The 26,031-nt window shown below is 45.4% G+C and overlaps 1 protein-coding gene across 4 annotated transcripts in view; it reads left to right on the forward strand.

Annotated features, from left to right (window-relative positions):
* The window catches only part of HGF (hepatocyte growth factor), a 479,128-nt gene that overhangs the window by 301,729 nt on the left and 151,368 nt on the right, over window positions 1–26,031 (forward strand). For all 4 annotated transcript variants that reach the window (XM_086919817.1, XM_086919823.1, XM_086919811.1 and 1 more), the window contains exons 8-10: window positions 8,206–8,371; window positions 17,383–17,510; window positions 23,090–23,192. In XM_086919817.1, the coding sequence (XP_086775943.1) occupies window positions 8,206–8,371; window positions 17,383–17,510; window positions 23,090–23,192 (397 nt within the window). The remainder of the gene's footprint in view (window positions 1–8,205; window positions 8,372–17,382; window positions 17,511–23,089; window positions 23,193–26,031) is intronic.

A 26,031-nucleotide genomic window follows, 5' to 3' on the forward strand; every position in this document is an offset into this window, starting at 1 on the left:
TGTTCCAAGGAGCCTTCCTCCTCATCAGCATAATAATAGTCGTCTTCAGCGTCATCATAATAGTCAGCCATTCTACACCAAGGTAGAGATAAAATGCCCACAAGACGACTAGAATACTATGGAGTGTTGGAAAAACACAAGTCAAGGGGGAGTGTGGAGACCCCAAAGCAGGCTTAGAAGCAGGAACAAACCTGCCTTGCTAATGAATAGAGCGTGGAGGGAGCCAAAGCCTGCACAAAATAAACACTCTAGGCAGAGCCTATGCCAGGAAAAAACAACCAAAGCCCTCGAAAGACCTCGGTGTCGGACGGGGTTAATTTCAATGACAGGCCGTGGGCAAGACGTCAACAAACGCCGTCACTCAACCAGCTGAGGCGAATGCAACCGGAAATGGGACAGCGCGCATGCGCGACTGTCGCCTGCCACTGAAAACCGTCGAAAGAGCGCTCGCGCTCCAAAACCAAACGGAACCCCTGCTCCCGCTCCACTGGTAGCGCGCGAGCAGCTAGGAAGCGCTCGGCAACGGAAAAACTGAGGTGAGGCACACGCTCCGGCAATAAAGTAAACAACACGCTAGCAGCGGCAAAACGCGCGAAGAGAAACAACGGAGACAGAGCCCCAGACGCGCGACACAATGCGCAAAGGCAAAGCACAAAGCCAACAGTAAGCAATAATGCACAAAGCCAATAAGCAGTAGAATGCCAAGAGTAGTAAATATAATGCACTTAACTGGCTGCGGCGCAGCAAAGAAAGAGGAAGACAGACTAATGTTATGACCTTTTATACGCCCTGGTGTTCATGGGAAATGTAGTTTTTTGTTTATTTTCATTGGCTGCTGAGCATTTCATTAAAGAAATGAGAAAGCATAATCGGAGCCTCCTGTCCTGACATAGAATGGAAATCATTGGGGAATGTAAAATTGCAGAAGTCTAAGGTGAAGCCTGTAGCAAATGGAGAAGAACGGATCGAGCAGGTTGGCGAGTTAGATGCTAGACTGAACAAAAGGAGTGTGGTGGATTGTACATTATATATGAAATGAAATGAAAATGCGTTTTGTAAAGCGCAAATAGTTGCCCGGAGGCGTCCAAGCGCTATGACTAAAAGGTGTTCTTACAGTAAGGCAGATGGCACGGTGGTTGAAGGGGACCTACTAGTTAACCAAAAAGTTTTCAGTTGTTTCCTGAAGGAGGTTAGGTCTGGATTGGACCTTAAGTGGAGGGGGAGAGTGTTCCACAGCCTGGTCACATTTAGGGTGAAGGAACGGCCTCCCACTCTAGTTCTTTTAACCTTGGGCTGATCCTGTCCCTAACAGGGAGCCAGTGCAAGCTTATTAGTCCAGGTTTGGCAGAGAGCCTGCGGGGAATTTGCAGTAGGGTGCGGGCCGCGCAGTTTTGAATAACTTGCAGTTTCCGCAATGTGGAGTCAGGAACACCAAGATAAAGTGTGTTTCCAAAATCCAGCCTAGAATTGATCAATCCCTGTACTACAGTTTGTTTGGCCTTGAATGGTAGCAGAGGGAGTATCCTCCTTACAATTCTGATAAGGCCAAAACAGGTGGTAGATAGCTTGACGGCCTGATAGTCTAACGTTAGGGACCTATCCAACCAAATGCCCAGGCTCTTAATGGCACTCTTGGGAGCTGGAGGGGGACCCAGACAGGCGGGCCAGACCGAGCCAACCGAGGCTGGAGCCGATCGTCCCAGCAGCATGACCTCTGTCTTGTCCCCATTAAGTTTGAGACAAGACAGGGTCATCCTGCTTCTCACTCCACTCAGGCAACCCGCCAGATCTACCATGGCCGCAGAGCCCTCACCCCGCGTCAGAGAGACCACCAGCTGGGTATCGTCCGCATAGGCTGTGGAAGGCTTATGTTTACGGGGTTGGTTAGATCAGAGAAAACTTGGGATCATGTTGGATCCCAACAGCCAAGAACAGGTCATTTTGCAGAATGAAAGGATGAGTGAGATGTCTGTGGGGAAAATAGCCCTAAAAGAAGCCTTTCTGAAACTGTCTAGCAATACGGTGGGCAAAATTAAGGGGCTCACACACCAGATTAATTTGAAAACAGGGACCAAAACAGTTGTGGACAAGAAAAGACATTTCCCCGTTGCCAGGAGGGAAGAGTTGAAGGAGGATCTCAGGAAGATATGTCAGCAAGACATAAATGAGCCAATTGAGAGCACAGAATGGCTTTTGCCAGTTCTACTGACTAGGAACCTACATTGTACATGGAGGATGTGTATGGAATTGAGAGACCTCAATGAAAAAATATGGAGTCCACAGACATCCTCTACCCAATATTTTTTAAATGTTTAACACACTTAAAGGGGCAAGGATTATCACCTCACCAGGTATGTCCTCTGCGTACCATCAGATTACATTACATCTCGCCACCTAACATCTTTTGTTACACACAGTGAGCTTTTAGATTTAAGTGGATACCTTCAAACTTGGCTTCAGTCTCATCCTTGTTTCAGCGTGTGGTCGAAGCCATATTGAAAGGCATTGATAACTTCAGTGGTTTCCAGGATGACATACTAATTTTTGGGGTTGATGAGAAGGAGCATGATAAGACTCTGGCATTAATGTTGTCTATTCTGAAAGTTGAAGAGGTCACCTTGAAGGCAAGCAACTGCCAATTCACTGTAGCCAGTGTGGACTATTCAGGACATAAATTGTTGGCCAGAGAGTTGGTGCCAAAGGAGAGTTTGATGAAAGCTATTAAAGTTTCAGGCACTGCAAAATAAGGACCAATCGCTGTCTCTCTTTGGGATGTTTGAATTTTATGGATGTTTTGTGCCGAAGTGCACTGAAAAGACTAAAATGATAAGGACTCGAAAAAAAATGCAAAGTTTGAGTAGTCGGTAGAGGTGGACTAAGAATTTGGCTAATTCAAGGAAGAGATAGCAGATTCTATACCACTCAAGTTGTTTGGCACCCATAATCCGTACATCATTCTAACTAATGCCAGTCAATACAGTCTGAGAGTAGTGGTAATGCAACAAGGAATGGAAGGAATGAAGCATTGCTTTTGCGTAATGTACTCTTTGAAGTGCAAAAGTTTTGTTTTCTGTTATAGATTGAGAGGCGCATTCACTTGTTGGTGGGGGTGAACCACTTTAGAAAGTATTTGTGGGGTTTATAATAATTTGTGAATGTATCACAAACTGTTGCTCAATTTATTTTCTACCCGGGGTCTTGCAGAGCAACGCCTATGATAGCTATTTGGCATTACAGGTTAAGAGAGTTCCAAATCAGTATGGAGTAAATACCTGGGGTGAAAAATGTCTTTGCTGACTGTTTGTCATGTTTGCCTTTGAAACTAAAAGGCATGTATGGAAGCGAATAGAGACAATCATTTTTGTGCTGAAGCATGTACAACTACAAATGACATGAGGTGCATAAAGGAAGAGAAGTTGAAAGAAGCAATGCAACAGGATATGGTGCTGCAGGAGTTAATGCAATACATAGATAAGGGATGGCCCAAAGGGAGAGAGGATGACTCATTTAAAACGTATTACAAGGTTTTCAAAGAGTAATAATGTCTGATGATATAATGAGATTTGCAAATGTGTTAGTGGTACCTCAGAGAATACAACCAGATGTACTGGATCTAGCACATGAAGGGCACAAAGGAATTAGTTCCATGAATTGGAGAACCAGAGATTACTTTTTGGTGGCCAGTAATGGACAGAGAGGTGGAGCATTGGTTAAGAGAGTGTCTTGCTTGTACCTAAAGTGATAAGTTACAATTGATAGTGCCAAGCCCTGTAAAGGTTGTTCCAGTGCCAAACAGGGCATGGAAATTATTGGACCCATGAACATTCTAGGAGAGCCATAGATATGGAATTGTACGAATAGATAATTATCCTCAGTGGGCCAAGATCAAACAATCAATCAATCATAGCATTTGTAATGCACGCTACTCACTCCTGAGGGTCTCAAGGCGCGGGGGTGGGGGGAGGTGCCGCTACTGCTCGAACAGCCAAGTCTTGAGGTGTCTCCAGAAGGTGAGGTGGTCCTGGGTCAGTCAAAGTTGGACGGGGAGAGAGTTCCAGGTCTTGGTGGCCAGATAGGAGAACGATCTTCCTCGGGAGGCAGTTCCGTGAATCCGTGGGATGGTGGCGAGGGCGAGGGCAAGGCTGGCGGAGTGGAGCTGGCGGGACGGAGTGTAGAACGTGAGGCATCTGTGTGTGTGGGTGAGGAGCCTGAACGTGATTCTCTTGCTGACTGTAAGCCAGTGCGGGTCTATCAGGTGGGCGGATATGTGGCTGTGGCGAGGGATGTTGAGGATGAGGTGAGCGGAGGCATTCTGTATGCGCTGGAGTCTTCTCTGAAGTGTTGCTGTGGTTCCTGTGAGAGGGTGTTCCCGTAGGCCAGGCTGGTGACGAGGGCTTGGGTGACGGTTCTTCTTGTTTCGGTGGGGATCCATCTGAATATCTTTCGGAGCATGCGCAGGGTGTTGAAGCATGAGGATGAGATGGCGTGCCACTTGTTTGGACAGTGTGAGCGTGGAGTCCAAGATGAATCCCAGGTTGCGTGCATTGTCCGTGGGTGTCGGTGCGGTGCCCAGCGGGGTGGGCCACCAGGAGTCGTTCCAGGCAGATGGGGATGGTCTCGGTGCGGTGGTTGGCGCGGAATCTGGACTGGGATGGGTCAAGCGAGCCATTTGCCTTGAGGAAGGCGGTCAGCTGTTTGTTGATGGTCTTCTCTATGTCTTTCACTAGGAAGGGAAGAAGGGAGATGGGCCGGAAGTTCTTGAGGTCCTTAGGGTCCGCGTTGATCTCTGCATGTTTCCAGCTCTCTGGGAAGGTGGTGGTTGAGAAGGAGTTGTTGATGATTTTCCAGAGGTGGGGTGCGATGACGGCATCTGCATTGTTGAAGATGTGGTGAGGGCATGGATCGGCCGGTGAGCCGGAGTGGATGGTGTTCATGATGTGGGTGATGTCTTCAATGCTAATGGGGCTCCAGGTGTTGAGGGTGGCGGTGGGGGTGATGGTTCTGTGGCTGATGTCAGTGGGGTCAGTGGTGTCGGATGCCGGGTTCTGGCTTAGTGACGTTGTGAGCTGGTCGGTGGTGATTTTTCTCCAGCTTCTGCAGGGGATCTGCTGCGGGTGGTGGTGGGATGTAGCCTTCTTGAAGGTGAAGTGGATGCAGCTGTGGTTAGTCCAGTGGAGGCCCGTGGTGTGGCTGTAGGTGACATGGTTGCTGGCGGAGAAGATGGGGTCGAGCGTGTGTCCTGCGTAGTGGGTGGGGGTGTTCACCAGTTGTTTGAGTCCGAGGTTGGCTAGGTTGTCGAGCAGGGTGGTGGTGTTATCGTTGAAGTTCTCAGATGGAAGTTCAGTTCCCCTAGGAGGATGTAGTCTGCGGAGGCAAGGGCGTGCGGGCTGATAAAGTCGGCAATGGCTTCTCTGAATTGTGTACGTGGGCCCGAGGGTCTGTAGATGAGGGTTCCTCTGAGGGTGGTCTTTGGGTCGGTGTGGATTTGGAAGTGTAGGTGTTCGGCGGTGGTGAGGGTTTCCTCGGTGTTGGTTGAGACCCTGATGGTGTTCTTATGGATGAAGGCAATTCCTCCTCCGGTTTTGTTGGTGTGGTCTTTCCGGGTGATCTTGTAGCTGTACGGGATGGCTATGGCGATGTTGGGGACTGAGGAGGCGTTAATCCAGGTCTCCAAGAGGAAGGAGATGTCCAGAGCTGTAGTGTCGAGGAGGTCCTAGAGTTCAAGGGCGTGCTTGTGGACGGAGCGGGTGTTGAGCAGGATGCACTTGAGGTGGTTGTTGTTGCCTGGTGCTGAGGGTGGGGTGAAGGTCCGGGGGCAGGTGAAGTTGCATTCTTGGCAGGAGAATGGTCCGTGGGTGCGCTTCGGGTTGGCTGGGTAGCAGGTGGATGATCGGCCGGTGTTGAGGGCATGGACGGTGGCGGTGTCGTATCTCAGTCGGGTTTCTTGGCTCCGGCGGGGGCCAGGGGTTCTGGCACTGGGTGTGTTCCGGGCTCAGACGAGCTTGTCTTAGGCACGCCTGCGGCGCGGCTGTGCAGCGGCCTGCATTATGAGGGGACGAGGGAGGGAGGAGCAGCTGGGAGGGGAGGAGCGGGGATGAATCGGGTCTTGGGGGGGCAGGGCCGTAGGGGACGCAGCGGCAGGAAACGCGGGGCGGCCGGACGGGGAGGGAGCGGTACAGAACAACGGTGGCGAAAAACAAGAAATGGGCACAGACGGCAAACAAAAACACAGTGGCAACTACGGAGGGGCACAGAAGGCAGACAAAAACTATGGCAAACACAGGCAGCAGATAACGGAGACAGTGGCAAACTAAAGGGCAGAGACTACCAAGAAGGACAGGTACAGACAATAACAGATAAAAACAAACAAAAATGATAAACAACAGTGAAGACACACAAAATACTTACAGGCCCACCACTGGGCCACCAGTGATGAGGCGCAGGCAGGAGCATGCGGGTGAAGGAGGGCCTCGAACTCGCAGCAGCAGCGAGGCTCGGGGACACAGCGCCAGCAGGGTGTGCTAACGCGGTGGGGGAGCACCCCGGCCTAAACCAGGGACTTGGGTTGCTTTTGTTAAGATTATAAATATATCAGAAGTGGTGGAATTTTTCATTATCTGCTCTTCAGGGAACAGGCTTTGTTTCTGTTGAGGATGGATAATGGCGTGCAATTTACGTTGGAGGAATTATGTGGGGTGCAACACATGTGACCAACTCCCTTTACAATCCCACGACTAATTGTCTTGTGGAGAGGTGCAACCGGGTGATAAGGGCAATTACAATTATCTATGGCGAATGGGTTGGATTGGAAGAAGAAGCTGGAGGGCTTAATATAAACAATAAGTACTTCACCTAGTGCAGTCACAGGTTTGTCACCCTTTGCATTACTCAAGGGCAGAGTGATTACAACAAAATTGGTGCAGTCATGGAGGAGGAGAGGAGAAAAAGACCCATGTGGGTGAAAGATGTAGGGTTAATGAAGGAAAAAATGTGGCTGAGAACAAGGAAAGGGGGTCTGAGGTCAAAGAGGAAGATTGGGTCAGAATCAGATTGCCAAAGGACATTCAAAATCATCTGATCCTACAAAAGTTGTATGTGTAAAGAGGAACATGGTCAGACTTGATGATGAAAAATGGTGGAATAAGGGAAAGCTGTCTATATAAAGTTGGCCACCAAGCATGAAGGGAAGTGGTGGTCTGGACACTTGTGGTGTAGCTCGTAGTTTTGGAGAGACTGTAACCTCTGAGAAGCTGTGTGCTGGGCGTGTCAATGATAAGAACTGTCCACACACACAAGATCTCCTAAGGAGAGAAATCATTGGTGTGTTACGTGATCATTTGTCATGATTTGCATTTATGGTCTAGTCTATGTGAAACAATGTAGCTAAAGATCAATTGTTAATTTTGTTTTGTTTGTCTATAAGGGGAAGATGTGTTGGGTCAGGTGTAGCATGGAAGCAAACGAAAGGAATATGGAATGTGGGTTGGAATGTGTATTCTCATGACTTCACTGATGTAGGAAAGGGAAAGGTTTCGTTTGAAATCAGAGATATTTTTTTTCCCTCTGGCTGCGGGGACTGCTATTGCTGTTTGTTTAGAAGTAAACTCACCTTAAAGATGCGTCTTTGGAGTCTGATTTTTTCTTAAAACAGTTCTTATTAGTACACCCTTTATGCTGAAAAATCTTTATCTCTGGATTGTATTACATTGTGGTACTTTTCATATATATTTATATTAGCTCTGAGGGGTACTTTGGTTTACTGTGTTCTGAACAGGTGAACTCAAATTCGTGAACGTCAACAGTTTTAACAAATTTTACAAAATGTAACTGCTTTTACATAATTTGTAGTGCATTATGCTCCATAATGCATTTTTAAATAGCATCAAGATGATAGACCTATGACACAGGCCTTACAATGTGAAGATGTTGACTCTGTTACGCTCGAATTAAATTCAAATATTGAGAGTGAACCAATTTATCTCATTATTTATGTTATTCTCTTGATGTTCCACAACGTCCATTTTAAAAAGGCTTTGTGACATTTTAATGACAAGAGTATATTTTAAAAATGTACTTTTTTAAGCGATTAATGAACAATATTTGTTTGTGTTGCATAGTATGCACATTTGAAATCAGATGGAGCAAATATAGTACAAAAGCAATCGTATTCAGAGATACCCTGACAATATGTGTTTCTCTTATTAGCCCAAAGCATTATGAATGACACTGTTATAACCACGGAATGCATTACGGGTCAAGGGGAGGGCTATCGTGGCACCGTCAACACAATATACAACGGAATTCAGTGCCAAAGATGGGACTCTCAGTATCCACATCAACATGGTTTCGCTCCAGAGAATTACAAATGCAAGTGAGTTTATGTGATTACTAAGATGTTGGTGAAAAGTGTATGTACATTTTGGAGATTATAAAAAAGAAAAATAGAAAATCTCGCACTATTATAATGGCGGAAAGGTACTGAACTGAAAGAGTCGAGAACACAGATAAGTTATGTAACTGCGAGTTTTATAGAAGCCAAGGCGTCATATGTGCTTTCAATGTCCATCCACACATTCGAATGTAACAACACATAAGGAAACAGTTTACAAGGGCAGGGGGAGATTAATTACCTCCTTATAGGTTTGTTGTCACTTGAACCTCCTATTTTCTAGTCAGGAAAGTTACACTGATTGGTTCCAAATGCATATAACATCTCCTTTGGCAATTATTAGACTTACTTGGGACACATTTGCACCCGTTGATAACCGAAGGCCATAATCCTTTCATTTCTGTGATGAATGGCGCTCTTTAAATACATTTCAGATGCCGTTTATGATTCCATCTGTGTTTTCAATGATGGATTTTTTTTTAAAGAAAGTTTGATTAATCGTTTACGTAGTTGGGATTTCTTGGGATAACAACAAAACAGAGAGCATCGGTCATATTTAAGCACAGATGTGTGGTGAATCTATGATATGTACCAGCAAATGCAAAACTCTTGAACTTTTGTATCCCTTTGTGTTCATTTGAAGTAGTCAGGCCCGGACTGGCCGTTGTGGGCACAGGGCAATCCCCCGGTGCGCCGCAAGGGTGGGGGCCGGTTTTGGGCCCCTGGGGACTGTTTTTGTAACAGTGCCGTTATCTGCAAAATCGACCCTGTAACAAAAACGCCCGAAAACCGGCCTCGGCAAAGAGGTCAGTAAAATTCTATGTCAAATGAGATCTCACTGAGATCAATAGTAGCCAAGCTCTGTTACGAATTGTATTCAAGGTTTAATACATTGTTGTAATTAAAGGTTTCAGAGCCAATATATTTCGTACGCACTACTGTGTCAGTGAAAAAAGGGCATCATATCTACTTAACATTGGTACTTTTAAAGATATGCTTCATTTTTTGCTTATTCAGTTGTTGGGAAAGGATACACCCATTAATACTACACATGTTATAGAATATTGTGTCTACGTGTACTTTACAGAATACCTTCCAGTATGATAAGTGTATGGCATACTGTCATACCGAGTGGATGATGTAATCAGTGATGTGATCTGTGATGTCATCAATGGTGTCAGTTAACATGATGAGTTCATAAGCAACACGTGGAAAGCTCATATGCAGCTCATGGTGTGGTCGCAAGTTATAGTTGGGTCAGTAAAGTATAACTAGTGAACTTCAGTTATATTTTGTTTATTAAACAGTCGTTTTTAGGTCTCGCCTGAGTCAGCGCAAATGCGCTGCTCTGCGAGGCTTCTAGTAAAGACTTCCAACTTGGACTACATGCTCATGAGTGTGGTTTTTTTTTTGGCTCACCTGCTATGGGCCTTTGCGTGCGTCTTTCTAAGAAAGACAGTTCGCAATTGGCAAAAGGCGGTTGCATGTCTCACCTTCTCTCTCCCCTGGCCTTGGGAGCTTGGGAGTGAGCTGCGGCCGGCACTGTGCCAGCTGCATTCATTAAATTCTTTGCAGTGTGCGCGGGCACCACTCGCAGGCTTTTTAAAAAGTCCTTTTAACGCGAGCACGCGCGCGCCACTCCTGAGCTTTTTTTAATGTGTCTAACCAGTTGCTTTTTTGTGGGGTCCGCACGTCTATTCGCCTTTCCATTTCATCGTCTGGAGCATGTATGTCTCAGCTCTTGAGGACTCCGAACATACCATGGTTTTACACAAGCACTGGTGTCTCTCTGATGGCCTCCAAGCAAACACCCGGACCCATCTCCATAACTCAAATAAACATTATCCCCACAACACACACACCCACACACAAAACATCTCGAGCCACACACTGAGTCTATATATAACTTGGTTTAATGGTATATTGATTTTGTACTGTATTTAAAGATGTGAATGATCATATTTTTGATCGATTGAATAAAAAAATAAATATAACTTGGTTCCTAGTTACCAGCCAATACCTGGCTGCTAGCAAACTCCTTACATATCGCAGGAGACACTTTCTGGAGCAGGAACCTTTTGGGTCTGTGAAAGCCTAGCACATAAGTGATAAGTAATAAAGCATTGGCAGAGCTCTTAATGCACAGCCCTGCCCCACCTTTCGCCAAGCAAGCACCCCATACCTGATGTGCATGATATTTGTTGTCATTGATTCCATTTCATGTTTTCTAGGTTTTTAATTTTTCATTGCTATTTCATGTGTATTCTACTTTGATTGCATCAGTGCATTCATTCTTATTTTCTGTGACTCACCGTTCAATCAATCAATAAGGACACTTGTAAAGCGCACTACATACCTGTGAGGGTCTCAAGGCGCTGGGGAGGGGGTTGCTGCTACCTATCGAAGAGCCAGGTCTTGAGTAGTCTTCTGAAGGCCAGTAGGTCTTGGGTCTGCCGTAGGTTGGTGGGAAGGGTGTTCCATGTCCTGGTGGCGAGGTGGGAGAAGGATCTGCCTCCAGCTGTCGTTCTTTGGATGCTGGGGACAGCGGCGATGGTGAGGTCGGCAGAGCGAAGCTTGCGGGTGGGGGTGTGGAAGCTGAGTCGTCTGTTGAGGTATGCTGGGCTGGTGTCGTGGAGGGCTTTGTGTGCGTGGAGGAGGAGCTTGAACGTTATGCTCTTGTTGACTGGGAGCCAGTGGAGGTCTCTCAGGTGGGGAGTGATGTGGCTGTGGCGGGGGATGTCGAGAATCAGCCATGCTGAGGCGTTCTCAGGGCCGGACTGGCTACCAGGCAGTTTGGAATGCTGCGGAGCTGCAGGCTGATTTTACTGCAGTGGGGGCTGATTTCGTTCATGGAGACCTGCGTGTGCTTCGAAATACTGAAAGCAAAACAAATTTCGTTTAGCTCACGCAGGTCCCCATTAACAAAATCAGCCCCCAGCTCAGCAGCATTCCTAATTGCCCAGTAGCCAGCCGGCCCTGGGCATTCTGGATGCATTGCAGCCGTCTCAGGAGCTTGGCCGATGCTCCTGCATAGAGGGCGTTACTGTAGTCCAGCCTGCGATGACGAGGGCCTGGGTGACTGTTCTTCTTGTTTCAGTGGCGATCCACTTGAAGATCCTATGTAGCATTCAGAGGGTGCTAAAGCAGGAGGAGACGGCGTTGACCTTCTTAGTCATGGTGAGGGTGGAGTCGAGGATGACCCCTAGGTTGCGTGCGTGGTATGTGGGTGTTGGAGCAGTTCCAACTGTGGTTGGCCACCAGGAGCCGTCCCAGGCCGAAGGGGTGGACCCAAGGACGAGGAACTCCACCATGTCCGAGTTCAGCTTCAGTCAGCTGTTCCTCATTCAGTCGGCGACGGCCTTCATTCCTTCGTGGAGGTTGGTTTTGGCTGTGTGAGGGTCTTTGGTGAGGGAGATGATCAGCTAGGGTTCATCGGAGTAGGAGATGATGTTGAGGTTGTGTTGAAGGGCGACGTGGGCGAGCGGTGCCATGTAGATATTGAAAAGGGACGAGCCCTGGGGTATGCCGCAGATGATCTCGGTGGCATTGGAGCGGAAGGGGGGAGGCAGACGCTCTGAGTTCTGCTGGAGAGGAAGGATGTGGTCCAGTCCAGGGCCTTTCCTTGGATTCCTGCGTCGTGTAGGTGTGTGCGTAGGGTGTGGTTGCAGACCGTGTCGAAGGCAGCTGACAGGTCCAGGAGGATGAGGGCTGCTGTTTCTCCGTTGTCTAGCAGGGTCCTGATGTCATCTATGGCGGTGATGAGGGTGGTTTTGGGGCTGTGGTTGCTGCAGAAACCGAACTGGGATGGGTCCAGGATATTGTTGTCTTTTGACGAGTTTTTCGGGGACCTTCACTAGAAATGGGAGCAGGGAGATGGGCCGGAAGTTCTTGAGGTCCTTGGGGTCCACCTTTGGTTTCTTGAGTAAGGCGTTGATCTCAGCGTGTTTCCAGCTTTCCGGGAAGGTTGCTGTTTCGAAGGAAATGTTGATGGCTTTGCTTAGATGGGGTGCGATGGATGCGCTGGCTTTGTTGAAGATGTGGTGGAGCATGGGTCTGGCGGTGAGCCGGAGTAGATGGTCTTCATGATCTTGCTAGTTTCCATGTCATTGAAGCTTATCCAGGTGAGTAGATGGTTGGTGCTTGTGGTGGTGGGGGCGGTGGTCGTCGGGATGGTCGTGGCATTGAAGCTGTCGTGGATGTTGGTGATCATGCAGTGGAAGAAGGTAGCCAGTGAGTCGCAGAGTTCTTGCGAAGGTGGGATGTCATTGGCGTTGGAGCTGAGGTTGGAGAGCTCCTTGCTATTGTGTGCATTGTTGTCTAGGCGGTCCTTAAATGAGGCCCTCTTGGCGGCTCTTGTGAGTTGGTGATGTCTGCGGGTGGCATTCTTGTGGGCTGTGTAGCTGTCCGGTGATCATTCTCAGTGCCAGTTCTTCTCCAGTTTTTGGCATTTTGGAGGCCTGGAGTTCTTCGGTGAACCAGGTGGCTTTCTTGCTGGTGTGGCTGTTGGTGGGTGTCTTGAGAGGGGTGAGGGTGTTGGCGTAGTCTTCAATCCATCGTCTGAGGTTGCGGGCAGCGGTGTCGGGGTCGGTGGAGTCAGCGGTTGGGTTCCGGTCGAGGGTGGTGGTGAGCTGGTCATCAGTGACTTTGCTCCAGCATTGTCGAGGCAGCAGTTGGGTGCAGTGGTGCATGGTGGGCTTCCTGAAGGTGAAGTGGATGCAGTGGTGGTCGGCAAGTGGGGTTCAGTGGTGCGGTTGAAGGAGACATGGGGGCTTGCAGTGAAGATGGGTTTGAGCGTGTGGCCGGCAGAGTGGGTGGGTGTTGTCACGAGCTGTCTGAGTCCGAGTTTGTCGAGCCGGGTGGTGGAGTTGGTGTTGTTGTTGTTCTCGAGATAAAAGTTCAGGTCTCCTAGGAGGATGTAGTCCGTGGAGGCGAGGGCGCGCTGACAAAGTCGGCAAAGGAGTCTCTGAACTGTGGTCAGGGTCCGGGGGGTCTGTAGATGAGGGTTCCTCTGAGGGTGGTGTTGGGATCTGTGTGGATCTGGAAATGTATGTGTTCGGCGGTACTGAGGGTGTCGTCAGTGTTGGTCGAAACTCTGAGGGTGTTCCTATGGACGATGGCGATTCCTCCTCCTGTCCCTGCATGTGATCTTGTATCCTTCCGGGATGGCAATAGCGATGTCAGGTGTGGAGGTAGGGTTCAGCCAGGTCTCTGTCAGGAAGCCGACATCAGGGGAGGTAGAGTCAAGGAGGTCCCAGAGCTCGACGGCGTGTTTGCGAGTGGAGCGGGTGTTGAGGTGGATGCATCTTAGGTGGTTGGGTTCCTTAGTGGCCAGTTTGGCTGGCCGGATACTGGTGAAGTTTCAGTTCCGGCTGGTGAAGGGTCCTTGGGTGCGCTTCAGGGTTGCCCGGTAGCAGGTGTGTTCTCGACCAGGGTTGAGTGTGTGGAGGGTGCTGGCGTCGTAGTGCAGTCGGGCGACGTGCCGTCTCTGGGGTCCAGGGGTTCTGGCACTGGGCGTGGTCCATGCGCGTATGGGCGCAGACGGACTTGCCTTGGGCACGATCGCTGCGCACGTCCTCTGTGCGGTCATAATTGGCCGCCATAAGAATGGAGGTGGGAGGGAGGAGCAGGTGGGAGTGGGAGCGAACGAATGGGAGCGGGGGCGGGGATGCAGCGGCGGGAAGCGGGACCGGGAACAGAGGAAGAGCGGGCACAGAGGGACGAAGGGAGAGCAGATACAGTAAGCAAACCCTACTAAACATCAGGGGCACAAGAAAAACAGGCTTAGTAAAGAGGGCACAGGCCCTAGCAGGTGCGGCAAGAAACAGCAGTAAGCACACCTGAGGGAGAGCTGATGCAGTAAGTAAATAATGCTAAACACTGGGGCACGAGAAAAACAGGCACAGTAAAGGGGACACAGGGCGCAAGCAGGTGCGGCAAGAAACGGCAGTAAGCACACCTGAGGGAGAGCAGATGCAGTAAGTAAATAATGCTAAACACCAGCGCACAAGAAAAACAGGCAAAGTAAAGAGGGCACAGGGTGCAAGCAGGTGCGGCAAAAAAACGCAGTAAACACCCCTTAGGGAGAGCAGATGCAGTAAGTGAATAATGCTAAACACCGGGGCACAAGAAAAACAGGTACAATAAAGAGGGCACAAGTCCAAGGCAAGTGCGGCATGAGCGGCAGTGAGCAAACCTAAGGCCCACCACTGGCCACAGGGGATGAGGCGCAGGTGGTAGCCTGCGGGTGGAGGTGGGCCTCAATCTTCCAGCAGCAGCTGGGCTGGAACACGGGCACAGGCTGCTGGCGCTGCGCTGTGTGGGGGGCGACCTGCCTGGGCCAGGGCCGAGGGCCCCTCCCTTCACCGGGCGGCGGCTGCCATAAGAAGGGGAGGTGGGAGGGTGGAGCAGCTGAGAGGGGGGAGCGAATTAATGGGATTGGGGGCCAGGGCAACGGGATACACAGCATCGGGAAGCAGGACCGGGAACAGAGGTAGAGCGGGCACAGAGGGACGAAGGGAGAGCAGATACAGTAAGCAAAAAATACTAAACGCCAGGGGCACAAGAAAAACAGGCACAGTAAAGAGGGCACAGGCGCAAGCAGGTGCAGCAAGAAACAGCAGTTAGCACACATGAGGGAGCGCAGATGCAGTAAGTAAATAATGCTAAACACCGGGGCACAAGAAAAACAGGCACAGTAAAGAGGGCACAGGGCGCAAGCAGGTGCGGCAAGAAATGGCAGTAACACACACATGAGGGAGAGCAGATGCAGTAAGTAAATAATGAAAAACACCGGGGCACAAGACAAACGGGCACAATAAAGAGGGCACAAGTCCAAGGCAAGTGCGGCACGAGTGGCAGTGAGCAAACCTAAGGCCTACCACTGGCCACCAGGGATGAGGTGCAGGTGGTAGCCTACGGGTGGAGGCGGGCCTTGATCTTCCAGCAGCAGCTGTGCTGGGACACGGGCACAGGCTGGTGGCGCTGTGCGGTGTGGGGGGTGACCTGCCTAGGTCAGGGTCAAGGGTTCAATAGCTTTCACGTCATCTGTACACTATGCCTACAGTAGTAAATATCCGTCTTATACAGCGCTAAATTCTGGCGGTATGCCTGCTTCTGAGCGCTGCTACGTTTCTGGTAGATAAGGGAAAAGAGATATAGGAATATAAAGAGATCTGCACAGGATCACACAGTTTGGCTGCCCCTGGAAACCTGTTTCAACAGCCAACAATCGGTTTTACCTGGGAAGAATTTTTGGTTGATGTTTATGAGGTAGATGCCTGCACGTTTATCTCTTTAATATTTTACAGACCTTAAAAAGCTAGCAGGACAAACAATCTGTGCACTTTGACACTTTAAAATACGTCCCAAGGATGCTCATGCAAATACGTGTAAACAAATCTGTTAATCCGAAAACTGCACAAATACAATTTTGCATCAAGGCAAAAAATGGTTACACATATTGCTGGTGGAATTCACACCCCCAAACTAGATATGGGATGTTGTTTAAGATCCATGAGCAAGTGCTATGGTATTGGGTATAGAAAGTGTATTATTGCATACTTAATATTGGGCGCAAAAGCGGGCTGATTCCAAGATCGAGGCTGTCGAGCTCTTACCTGGTGCATTGTAGACTGCAGAATTTGTGACAAAATAATTATTCCTTGTTGTACCTGTCCGCCCGTAAGTCATTATGTGGGGTATAGCTGACCTACATGTTAGCTTGATATGATAGGAAGAAGGCTGAGATTGATATATTTATTGTGACAAGCTGGATTTAGCACAGCACCTTTCACAACTCTCCTGTTCTTTTTTTCCTATCCAAAGGAGGCATCTCGAAATAATGCTTGGGATGAGGATAAGTAGGAATAGCAGTAAGAAAGATTACTGGTCAGTTATTGATAAATTGATAAAATGTAAACACATGTTACTTAATATACCTTCATACTAAAAACATATCTTCATTCCACTAAGCATAAATCATTTACTTTTCAATATAACAGTAGAATCAAATTCCTAATGCTCTGTTCCCAAATCAGCAGCCCAGATTTTTTATTTAATTTTATCTTTTTCCATTGAAGAAAGTATTTCTTCAGTGGCAGAGAGAAAGTCACCAAAGTTGACACTGTGAAGATAAAATAGGGGAGAACAATTGAAGAGTTTTGTCTGCCAGGTTCTTAACCTATGAGTTAATATGATATACAAAACATTTATGAAGTGTTTTATTTCTGTCCTGATTCTTGGATTAATACCTCTTGAGCACATACAACATAGATGGTAAAAACAAATGTGCTTCTATGGTAAATGTCATGTAGACATTTTTTAAAGAAGTTATTTCAAGATAGATGGAAGGTTGTGGACTTACTAATAGAAATAGCGCAATTACTGATAGTCATCTAAAATGGTGACAATAAGTTTCCTCACTATTCAAATGAGGGCATTCCAAGAAAATTTGCAAAGGAGGTTATCATTGACTGGAAATTATGGTGGTAGTTTTACAAAAAGCCACAATTAACAGTAATGAGTCCTGTAGAAATAGGTCTTTTAAACTTACAGTGAGTTTGTTATTTTTTTATCTCGATGATAAATTAGGTACAAGTAATTTACAATTCCTAAGTTTAGAATAATAACTAGAAAGAATGCTAATTCACATAATGCTCAGGATTACATTTGGATATATAAAATATGCACACATATAGACTCTTTATTAATATGAATCTAATTTTTGATGGGAATGTGAACTTTATTTAATCTAAAACAAAGTTTAGAACCTTCACATCTGTGACTTTCTCTTTTGTATAGATGGACTTGACTTGATCTGTCATTGATATTACATGGTCATTAGTTGAACATGGTAAAGCATTGTTGGTATGTTATACAAACACAACATTTTACAGTTAATATGGTAGCACTGTGTTAAACTGTTTTTAATCACCTGTATTTTCATAGTACAATTGAAAATTGATCAGCAAATATTTATACTTATGCATTTGCAGGGATTTAAGAGAAAACTACTGTCGAAATCCAGATGGAGCAGAGTCACCGTGGTGTTTTACAACAGACCCACTTATTAGAACAGGATACTGTTCACAAATACAAAAATGCGCAGCCTCTAATAAACAAGGTAATTTTTTATCACACTTTAAAAATAAGAAATTAAACTAGAAGGAAAATGTGACTCTTTTGTTCTCCCTACATGTATATTCAGAAGGATTATGGCTGGTATAGGAAATCTGCCTTTTCTGAGTGGTCACACCATATTTATTGCCTTTTTCAGGTCCCTATTTTTGCTGTACTTTGAACTCTGTGCATTGATACCCCTACTAAACAGGTGTAAAGTACCAATGCTCCCTCCTTAACATAGTTGCATTGGATTATCTCTAGTTGACTTATTTTACTTGCTTATAAATCCTTAGTATATGGTACATAAAGTGTAACCTGGGTCTGGACGTTAAATACCAAAGCGACTGAATCACTCATTGTGCCATCCAGAGAGTGAGCCTGGAAAACATGGCTTCAGGACATGTTATGTAGCCTAAAAGCAGCATCTTGAACCCTCCTGCACACATGTGTCAAATTTACTCTTTTCACATGTATTAAACCTGATTTTAAATTTTAAATGAGTTTCCCCAAGCATACTTTGCTGCCCACAATGTAGGATGCATAATATTTAAGAGTAGAACATGTGTAACATCAGAAATGTCATTTTTCTTCAGTGGCTAGGCCCAAAACGACATGGTGTCACTGGTCAATTTGACACAGGAACATAGCAAAAGTCAAAGTATACATAATGAACTTTAATCTATAACTGTTCACCTGTACCAGCTACAGACTTTATTTGAAGACTTATTTTTATATTTAATAAAACCTCAATCCATTAGTGAAGTCAGCTGTTTATTAACTATATTTGAAATGTAACGTTTAGAAAGTTACCTTTATCCTCCTTAAGCTGTGGAGGCTAGTTTGCTTTAGCTTTCCAGCCATTGCTCAGCCTGTACTTTGCTAAGTGATGTATGAAAGATGTGTGAAAACTGCTCCCAGAGCAGGGACAATGGCCTGGGAATAGGAAGGTGTTTCTCTTGCCCTGAAAGAAGGACTAGTTGGGGTGGGCTGAGGAACATAATTAACTTCAAAGTTAACTGTCCTGACACAAGAAAATGCAAGGTGACACCTGGAAAGTCCCCAGCCTTTGTCCCCCTAGCCAGGCTGGCACCAAACCCAATGTGAGGAAAGCTACTCCCAGACGAAGGTTCAAGTGTCAACAGAGGAGGCAACTGTTCACTCTGTCTTTGCACAAGGGGAGACAGTTTTCTCCAACTGGAATGCTAGGAGTGAGAGGCACAGCAGATTGTTTGCAGTAGGGCGAACAGGGGCTGCTGAAAAAGTAGGTAGTGTTGCCACTGGCATCTTTTACCCCCTTGGTTGCGTAGTGCCTAGGAGTCACCTCACCCTCACCCTCTTGCTGGTGTCAGGCAGATATGTTGCACCACAAGGCACCGTCCTTAGAACACTTTATGGATCTGTGGACGATCAGAATAGACCTAGACCTGCTATCTGTGACCTTGGAGGAGCCCTGAAAGACTCTGTCTTGTACCCAGGACAATGAATTAGACTACAAGGGTCCCCTGGCCTGGCCTGTCATGTTCCACTGGCACACAACAAACTTCAAGAGGTCTTTTCCCGTAAATGCACAGCTAACCAGTAGCAACTGGACCCAGACTGCTCTTTGCTGTTGGCTTCTGCTTTACACATTGGGAGTCTTTAAGTGCCTTCCCCTTGTAGGCTGGGCACCAGAAGAAAGAAAGGAAATGTTAGAAATATTTCTTCCAGAGCTTTTGTGAAAAATCTCCAAAGCACCAGAGAGCCAGTGGGAACCAACCTGTTTCAGGTATCCGGACTTTGGTTCCATGACAGTAGCTCCAATTTCAGCAAGGTCCTACTTTGGGAGGATTTTGCTTCTCAAAAATCGATTTCTGCATCAATTTTAATATAAATTCCTTTCTGAAGTGAGTCTTGTGCAGAGACAGACAAAAGCTTGCTATGTGTTGCAACTGTATTTACCTTTCAGCAGAAACCGTGTTTCTCAGTGTTAACAATTGCATTGAAATGGTGATTCCCCCTCTGAATTATTTGAGAGGGCTTACATCTAACTATGGTACCTTTAGAGAGAGTATATAAGTCTGTTTTAGCAAAGGATGCAATTTAAAGAGGGGCTCAATGTATAGAGGTTTAGTAAGATTACAATCTAATTTTGAATGTATGGATATATTGCAGATGCAAAAAGAACAACTGATGGACAGTATGCAGAACAATGTCATACATTCACCCCAGTACAGAGAGCTAGGCCTAAATCCATTATTTTTTTGCACACCATGCCATTCCAGTTTGACCGCAGCCATATGCAAATCAATCTTGACTCTGTGCCTCATGGGAACAATCCAGCCCGAACTGCCAGTCCAGGTCCTCCCTGGACTGGAAACAAGCATCCTAGGACTGGTTTCAGGGTTTCACCCTCATCAGCCAGGATAGCTTGACTCAAGTGGTATGGAGAGCATGGACCCACGTGCAATTTTAAGTTACAATATCACATATATAAGTTGGTTAGCCTCTCACACTATCCAACCTAATTTTGCAAACTTTTAGTTGCATATTTACATATTCTGTCAACTAAAGAGACCAAAATAAAATGTACTGTAGATTGTCAAACTACAGCATCGTATATATCAGTGTATTAACCTCTCACGCCAACCCACTTGTTTTTTGCAAGATAGCTGCAAAGCGAAAAACAGATAAACAAAAAATATATTCATATAAAATATAAATTTCATGATTTTCAATTTCTTTCAATTTAAAACACAAGGTGTAAAAACAAAAATCATATTATCAATAACGATTCCTAATTATAAGTGCCAGTCTAATGAAGCTAATCATAGTGCTACATATAGCAGCAGTGTGTAATGATCTTAAATGCTCAAAAACTTCTTTAAAATTACAAGGTCTGATTTCCCTTAGAATGGGTTTAATAAATCGGTCTCTTGGAGTCTTATAGAGAGTGCAAAAGAGAACAAAGTGCAAAGTGCATTGTTGGGCTTCATTATCACATGGGCATGGAGGTAGCCTCTCACACCAACCTCCTTGCTTCGGGAAGGCAACTAGAAAGTGCAGTGTATTTAATAGAAATCTTGTCAGATAAAAACGCCATTGTGTGTGTATAGTAAACAATAGATAAAATTGGTGCTGTAGTTTACCTGCCTGGTGTAATGGTTCTATTCTAGTAATTGTCCAGAGCAAACCTTGGACCCTTTTAGATGTGGTTGAAGGTAGTTTTCCTCTCACATTCCTTGAGCAACATGTACATCTTCACAGATAATCTGACCAGGTTTCATATACAGTGTCTAAAGTAGGAATGCCTAGCGAATTTGTTTTTTTGAGTGATGGTATAAATTGCACTTGTAATAACCACAAATAATTTTTAAAGTATAGTTAAAGAATTCCACGGGTGGGTTACTCTGTCACAAACATGGTGGATATTCCCTCCACCGTATTCCAAGTGACATTGGATGTAACCCACTTGTTATATGGTGGACACAATATCTGTCATGTGTGTGAGGAAGGAACTACGTTTGCTCCGTGACTTTTCCGTAATTTGATTAGAGACCTTCTGAAGCTAACTACATTACTTGGTCGATGGCAGCCTTAGTCATCTACATAATTGTTTATACAAAGGTTTTTACTAAATTAAACTGTAGTATTGTATCAAAGTATTTAAAAATCTGACAGATGCAATTTATTTAATGCTTGCATATCTTTACAATTCATTTTGTCCCACTGTGTATAGTGACCTCTTGTGCCTTCTACGCTCAATAGAAAAACCTCATAAATACATCAAATTAAAGCATAAATAAATAAAAAGCAAAAGATACATTGAAATCAGTGACCAACTTTCTATTGGTTATCAATGTGTTTTTAAAAGAACGTATTGTGAGCTGTGACTTAGTAAAACACTGTTGTAACCGAAAGCCAATTACTACTTATTCAAAAGAATTTACCTCAAAGACAATGTGTTTAGCAGATGACGTAATTTCCTCAAATACATTTAGCATTATGATTAAGGAAACCTAGAAAATTATTGGTTTAACCACTACAAGAGCAATTATGTCCAAATCTCTAGAATGCTGCAGACATCGCTTTTGTGGTAAGTTTAGCTACTGGAATTCAAATATATTACTTGTAAATTTTCAAGCCCTCTTTCCCCTGTGTTCATCATCAGTGAACGGGGAATCCTTTATTGTTGTTTGCAGCCTCATAGTACTATTAAATAAATGGCTCTAAAGAATTTTAACAATTGTTTGCCTGTTGGACACAGAATGATGGCAGTATTTAACAAGCATTTGCAATGCAATAGGTCTCGCATTTTGCGAAGGTTTCTGCTATTGGCATTGTAAATGACAATACCTTTTTTAATGTTTTCTTTTAAAACAGATACATTAAAGACATTGTCATTTACAATGCCAAGAACTTAAACTCTTGCAAATGCAATACCTATTACATTGCAAATGCTGGTAATGCACCACCTGCACGCTGCAATGTTTTCACGAGGATGGAACCAGTGAAAGCAGAAAATAAAACCATAGTTATGCACTTCTCCAATTAAGATGTTAGTAGTGAACATCTTAGTTATAGCAGTGCATAATTATAGTTTTCTTTTCTCCTAACTTTCACAATGCCTTCAAATACCAAACAGTAGGGAGTAGGGGTGAGCAGGAGGCAGCTGCCGCGCTGGTATGCAACACCAAACAATAGTGGATGACTGCCACATTTATGCAAGGACGGGGTGAGGGGGGGGAAATAATGAGACCAGTATTGCAGCATGTCCGGAGCCCTCTGGGGCCACGTGGACTGCTGTTAAAAACAAAATTAAGTAAAGCACTTGAAATGTAAGCAGGAACAACATGAGAGGGACGGAGATGAGACACTGCGAGCATCAGGCTCTATTAGTGAGTTTGTGTTAATTTCGGTAGCCGTACATAACATAAGAAATGAGCGGCTGCCGTTCTCGAACCTGAAGGTGCCTCGCATAGGAAAGCATGACTTGTCTTCAGTAGGACAAAATAATTAAAGAAAATAGTGCTCGCAGACTAAATAAACACACCGTATAACCACAAAAGTAAAAAGTCCAGTCCTCATGGAAGGTTAGAAATGTAGACAAGGCGTTACTAAGGAGGGACTAAAAAGCCTATTAACAAATCAGAAGCAAACCATTTAGAAGGGAGCGAATCGAAAAGATGGGAGGGGAGTGGGCGGAGCTTCGAGGCCATATTTGAATACAGTATGCTTTGCAGAGCAGCCCATGTGCTGTGCAGGCTCGCCCTAAAAAAGATAATTCACTGTGCAATGACTTATTCAAAAATAACTTCAAACAAGAGACATTTACTGTGGTTGGCATGATTCCAGATTTTTTTAACAACACTTAAATCACAGCACATAGCGTTCCTTAAGCATTTGGAGAGAATGGTTAACAAACCACACTAAATAAACTTTCTGACACTGATTTACTTTCGACATCTTAGTTGCATTTGTTTACTATCTGTTTCATTCTGTGCAAAAATGCGCTGTGTATATTGCGTTCACTCACTAAATCGTATGTATTCAAGAAAAAGTTTTTGTCATATTTTATTTTGTGCTTTTTGTTTTTTTCATTAGAATGCTATCGTGGCATTGGCAACAGTTACAGAGGAAGTTTGTCTAAAACAAGATTTGATGTAACTTGTGCAACGTGGAGCAAAAATATGGAAGACCTCAAAAGGTATGTGTACATGTAAATGTGTGTACATGTAAATGTGTGTCAGTATACTATTATATTAAGGACAGTTCTATAGTAAACACAAAGTTCTCAGATTATTGTGTTTTCAGTACTAAGTTCATATTCACGCCTAGTCAATGAAGATGTGTGTACAAGCAGATCAACAAAGAATTTTTGATGTAGTACTTTATACGTTTCTTTCACATCGACACAAGCTTGACGTGAGAGAGTAATTGAAACCATTAGGCCCATCTTTTCTGAATAAAATCTGAATAAGCCAGACACAAGTTTCTGCCAGCTGCGCTTGATTAAGCAATGCTCTCTTCATCTGCGTCAAACTTTGATTCATGTGCAAGCTAAGTAGAGAGTCATGTTCACAGTGTAAATAAAATGTGCCTGTCCACAGAATGTCAGTGGTTCATAAAGGTCCTTATTGGAGCGCCAAGTTGTTATGCACCTTAAGGGAAAAACATGTCTTTTTATAGTGAACGCTGCCATTGCAAAACACACGAGAAGCAATGCTTACAAACAAATCATTAGCATAGCCATTTATTTTAAGTCCATTTTGTAGGCAAGGGCTTTTATCTACCTTCACTAACACACATTTTACAAGTGCAGTATGAACATACTCTACACACATGTCCTCATGATCAGAATATGTATGTCACAAAAAAATCACTGCAAGCTTTCCAGAGGAACACAGACCAAACATACTGTAGGCAAGGTTTCAACATATACATAGAGCATGTTCACTCTAGTCAGCAGAGGCACATACCAAAGATTTAGAGATTGATGGTATATTCACTCTTTCAATCTCGACCGCTCCTTCCCAACAGTGCCTCTCTGGACTTGATGAATGATCAGGTGCAAGAGTTTCTTTGTGAAACATTTGTCAGTTAGTTGTAAACGTGTAAAGTTGTGATGTATAGTGTTTCTGCATTTTTTGTACGATGTCCTACTTATGAGTTATCAGTTTTAAACACCTATTTTCCATAAAGAGGTTGGGGTCCTTGAGCCACAGAGAGGGCTGCCAGATGATTGCCCCCTGTTGTGGAAGGACTTAACGCACACACAATCCTCTTTGCTTTCTCCTGCCTTCAACAGTGTGGACTTTACCTGCCTGGCTGAAAACAGAACATCTCTACTGCTGACCTTGATAGACCCTGTCAGATAGATAGTGGTGGCTTGCTGTACTCAGATTGTCATGAGCCAGACTATACCATCTCATGCTGAAGAACACTCATTCTTGTTCCGAATCTGACTCCTCCCACCCTCCTTGAGTAACAAATGTCAAGAGGTCCAACCCGGGGTGGGCCTGCTTCATCACAGGGGCGTAACACAGGCCTGCAGCCCCTGCTGTGTAGGGGGACCCCAAGCTCCAGGGAGCCCCTTCAACACACACTCCGGCTTCAGAGCTCTCGATTGAGCCCAGAGGGGGGCCCTCAACGTGCTTTGCAGGGAGGCCCCCTCGAGTTTCGTTACGCCAGTGCTTTTTCGATGTCTTTCATTGCTATACTGTGGAAATGCCTCAGTAACCCAAAATTTCATGCCTCATTTAGATGGTTCAGAAAAGGGGGTGGTGATGGACAGAGTATCTGAATTAAGCAGAACACTCGTACCCAGTCAACAGATCATGGCTTGATCCATCACCGTTTTTTAGCTCACTGCACCATCCCAGCTCAGAACCTGGCTACTTGCAAATTAGTCTGTCCCTGGCCCAGTGCATCATGGGAACAGGGCAGACCAAACTACCAAGCCAATTCTTTTACTGGGAAGGAAACAAGCTTCCGGGGACCGGTTTCTGGCATTTCAGCCGTCTTCTGCCCGGCTTGCTTGAATCCTGATGGTGCAATGAGCATGGAAGGGTATACTCAGATGTGAGTCCCTAGGTCATTGCACCATCAGGATTCAAGCAAGCCGGGCCGAATCCCATGATGCACTGGGCCAGGGTCAGACTAATTTGCATATAGCCAAGTTCTGAGCTGGGATGGTGCAGTGAGCTAAAAAACGGTGATGTATCAAGCCCTGATCTTTGGACTGGGTAAGAGTGGTCTGCTTAATTCAGACACTCTGTTCATCACCACCCCCTTTTCTGAATCATTTTTGTCCATCATAAGCGTGGAAGGGTATACTCAGATGTGAGTCCCTAGCTCATTGCACCATCAGGATTCAAGCAAGCCGGGCCGAAGACGGCTGAAATGCCAGAAACCGGTCCCCGGTAGCTTGTTTCCTTCCCAGTATAAGATTTGGCTTGGTAGTTTGGTCTGCCCTGTTCCCATGATGCACTGGGCCAGGGTCAGACTAATTTGCATATAGCCAAGTTCTGAGCTGGGATGGTGCAGTGAGCTAAAAAACGGTGATGGATCAAGCCCTGATCTTTGGACTGGGTAAGAGTGGTCTGCTTAATTCAGACACTCTGTTCATCACCACCCCCTTTTCTGAATCATTTAGATGGTGTCTGCCATTTTGCTTCTTCATAAAGTTCAATGGGATATGTGTTCTACTGCATGATGTAATAGAACTGTAGAGAAAAATTACCTTTTGTCCTCCTGGCCTTCACTGTATCTGTCTTGAGAAAGCTCTTACGTAAAGGAGAGGAATTTGTTTGGATCAGGAAAAGACCAGAAGCATTTTGATAATGAAATTGTTACAGTATATATCTTAAAACCTTTCACTTTGGGGCATTATGAAGAATCATCACTGTTGACACAAGTGACTTCAGTTTGGGAGTTGCACTATCTCAGGAATCTGTAGGTAATGAACATCCAGTGCCATATGCCATTGAGAACCCAAAATGTGACTGATTGACAGTATCCTGTCATTGAGCTAACGTGTGTTAGTG

The sequence above is a fragment of the Lissotriton vulgaris genome, chromosome 1_1, assembly GCF_964263255.1.
Source record: "Lissotriton vulgaris chromosome 1_1, aLisVul1.2, whole genome shotgun sequence".
Lineage (NCBI taxonomy): Eukaryota > Metazoa > Chordata > Amphibia > Caudata > Salamandridae > Lissotriton > Lissotriton vulgaris.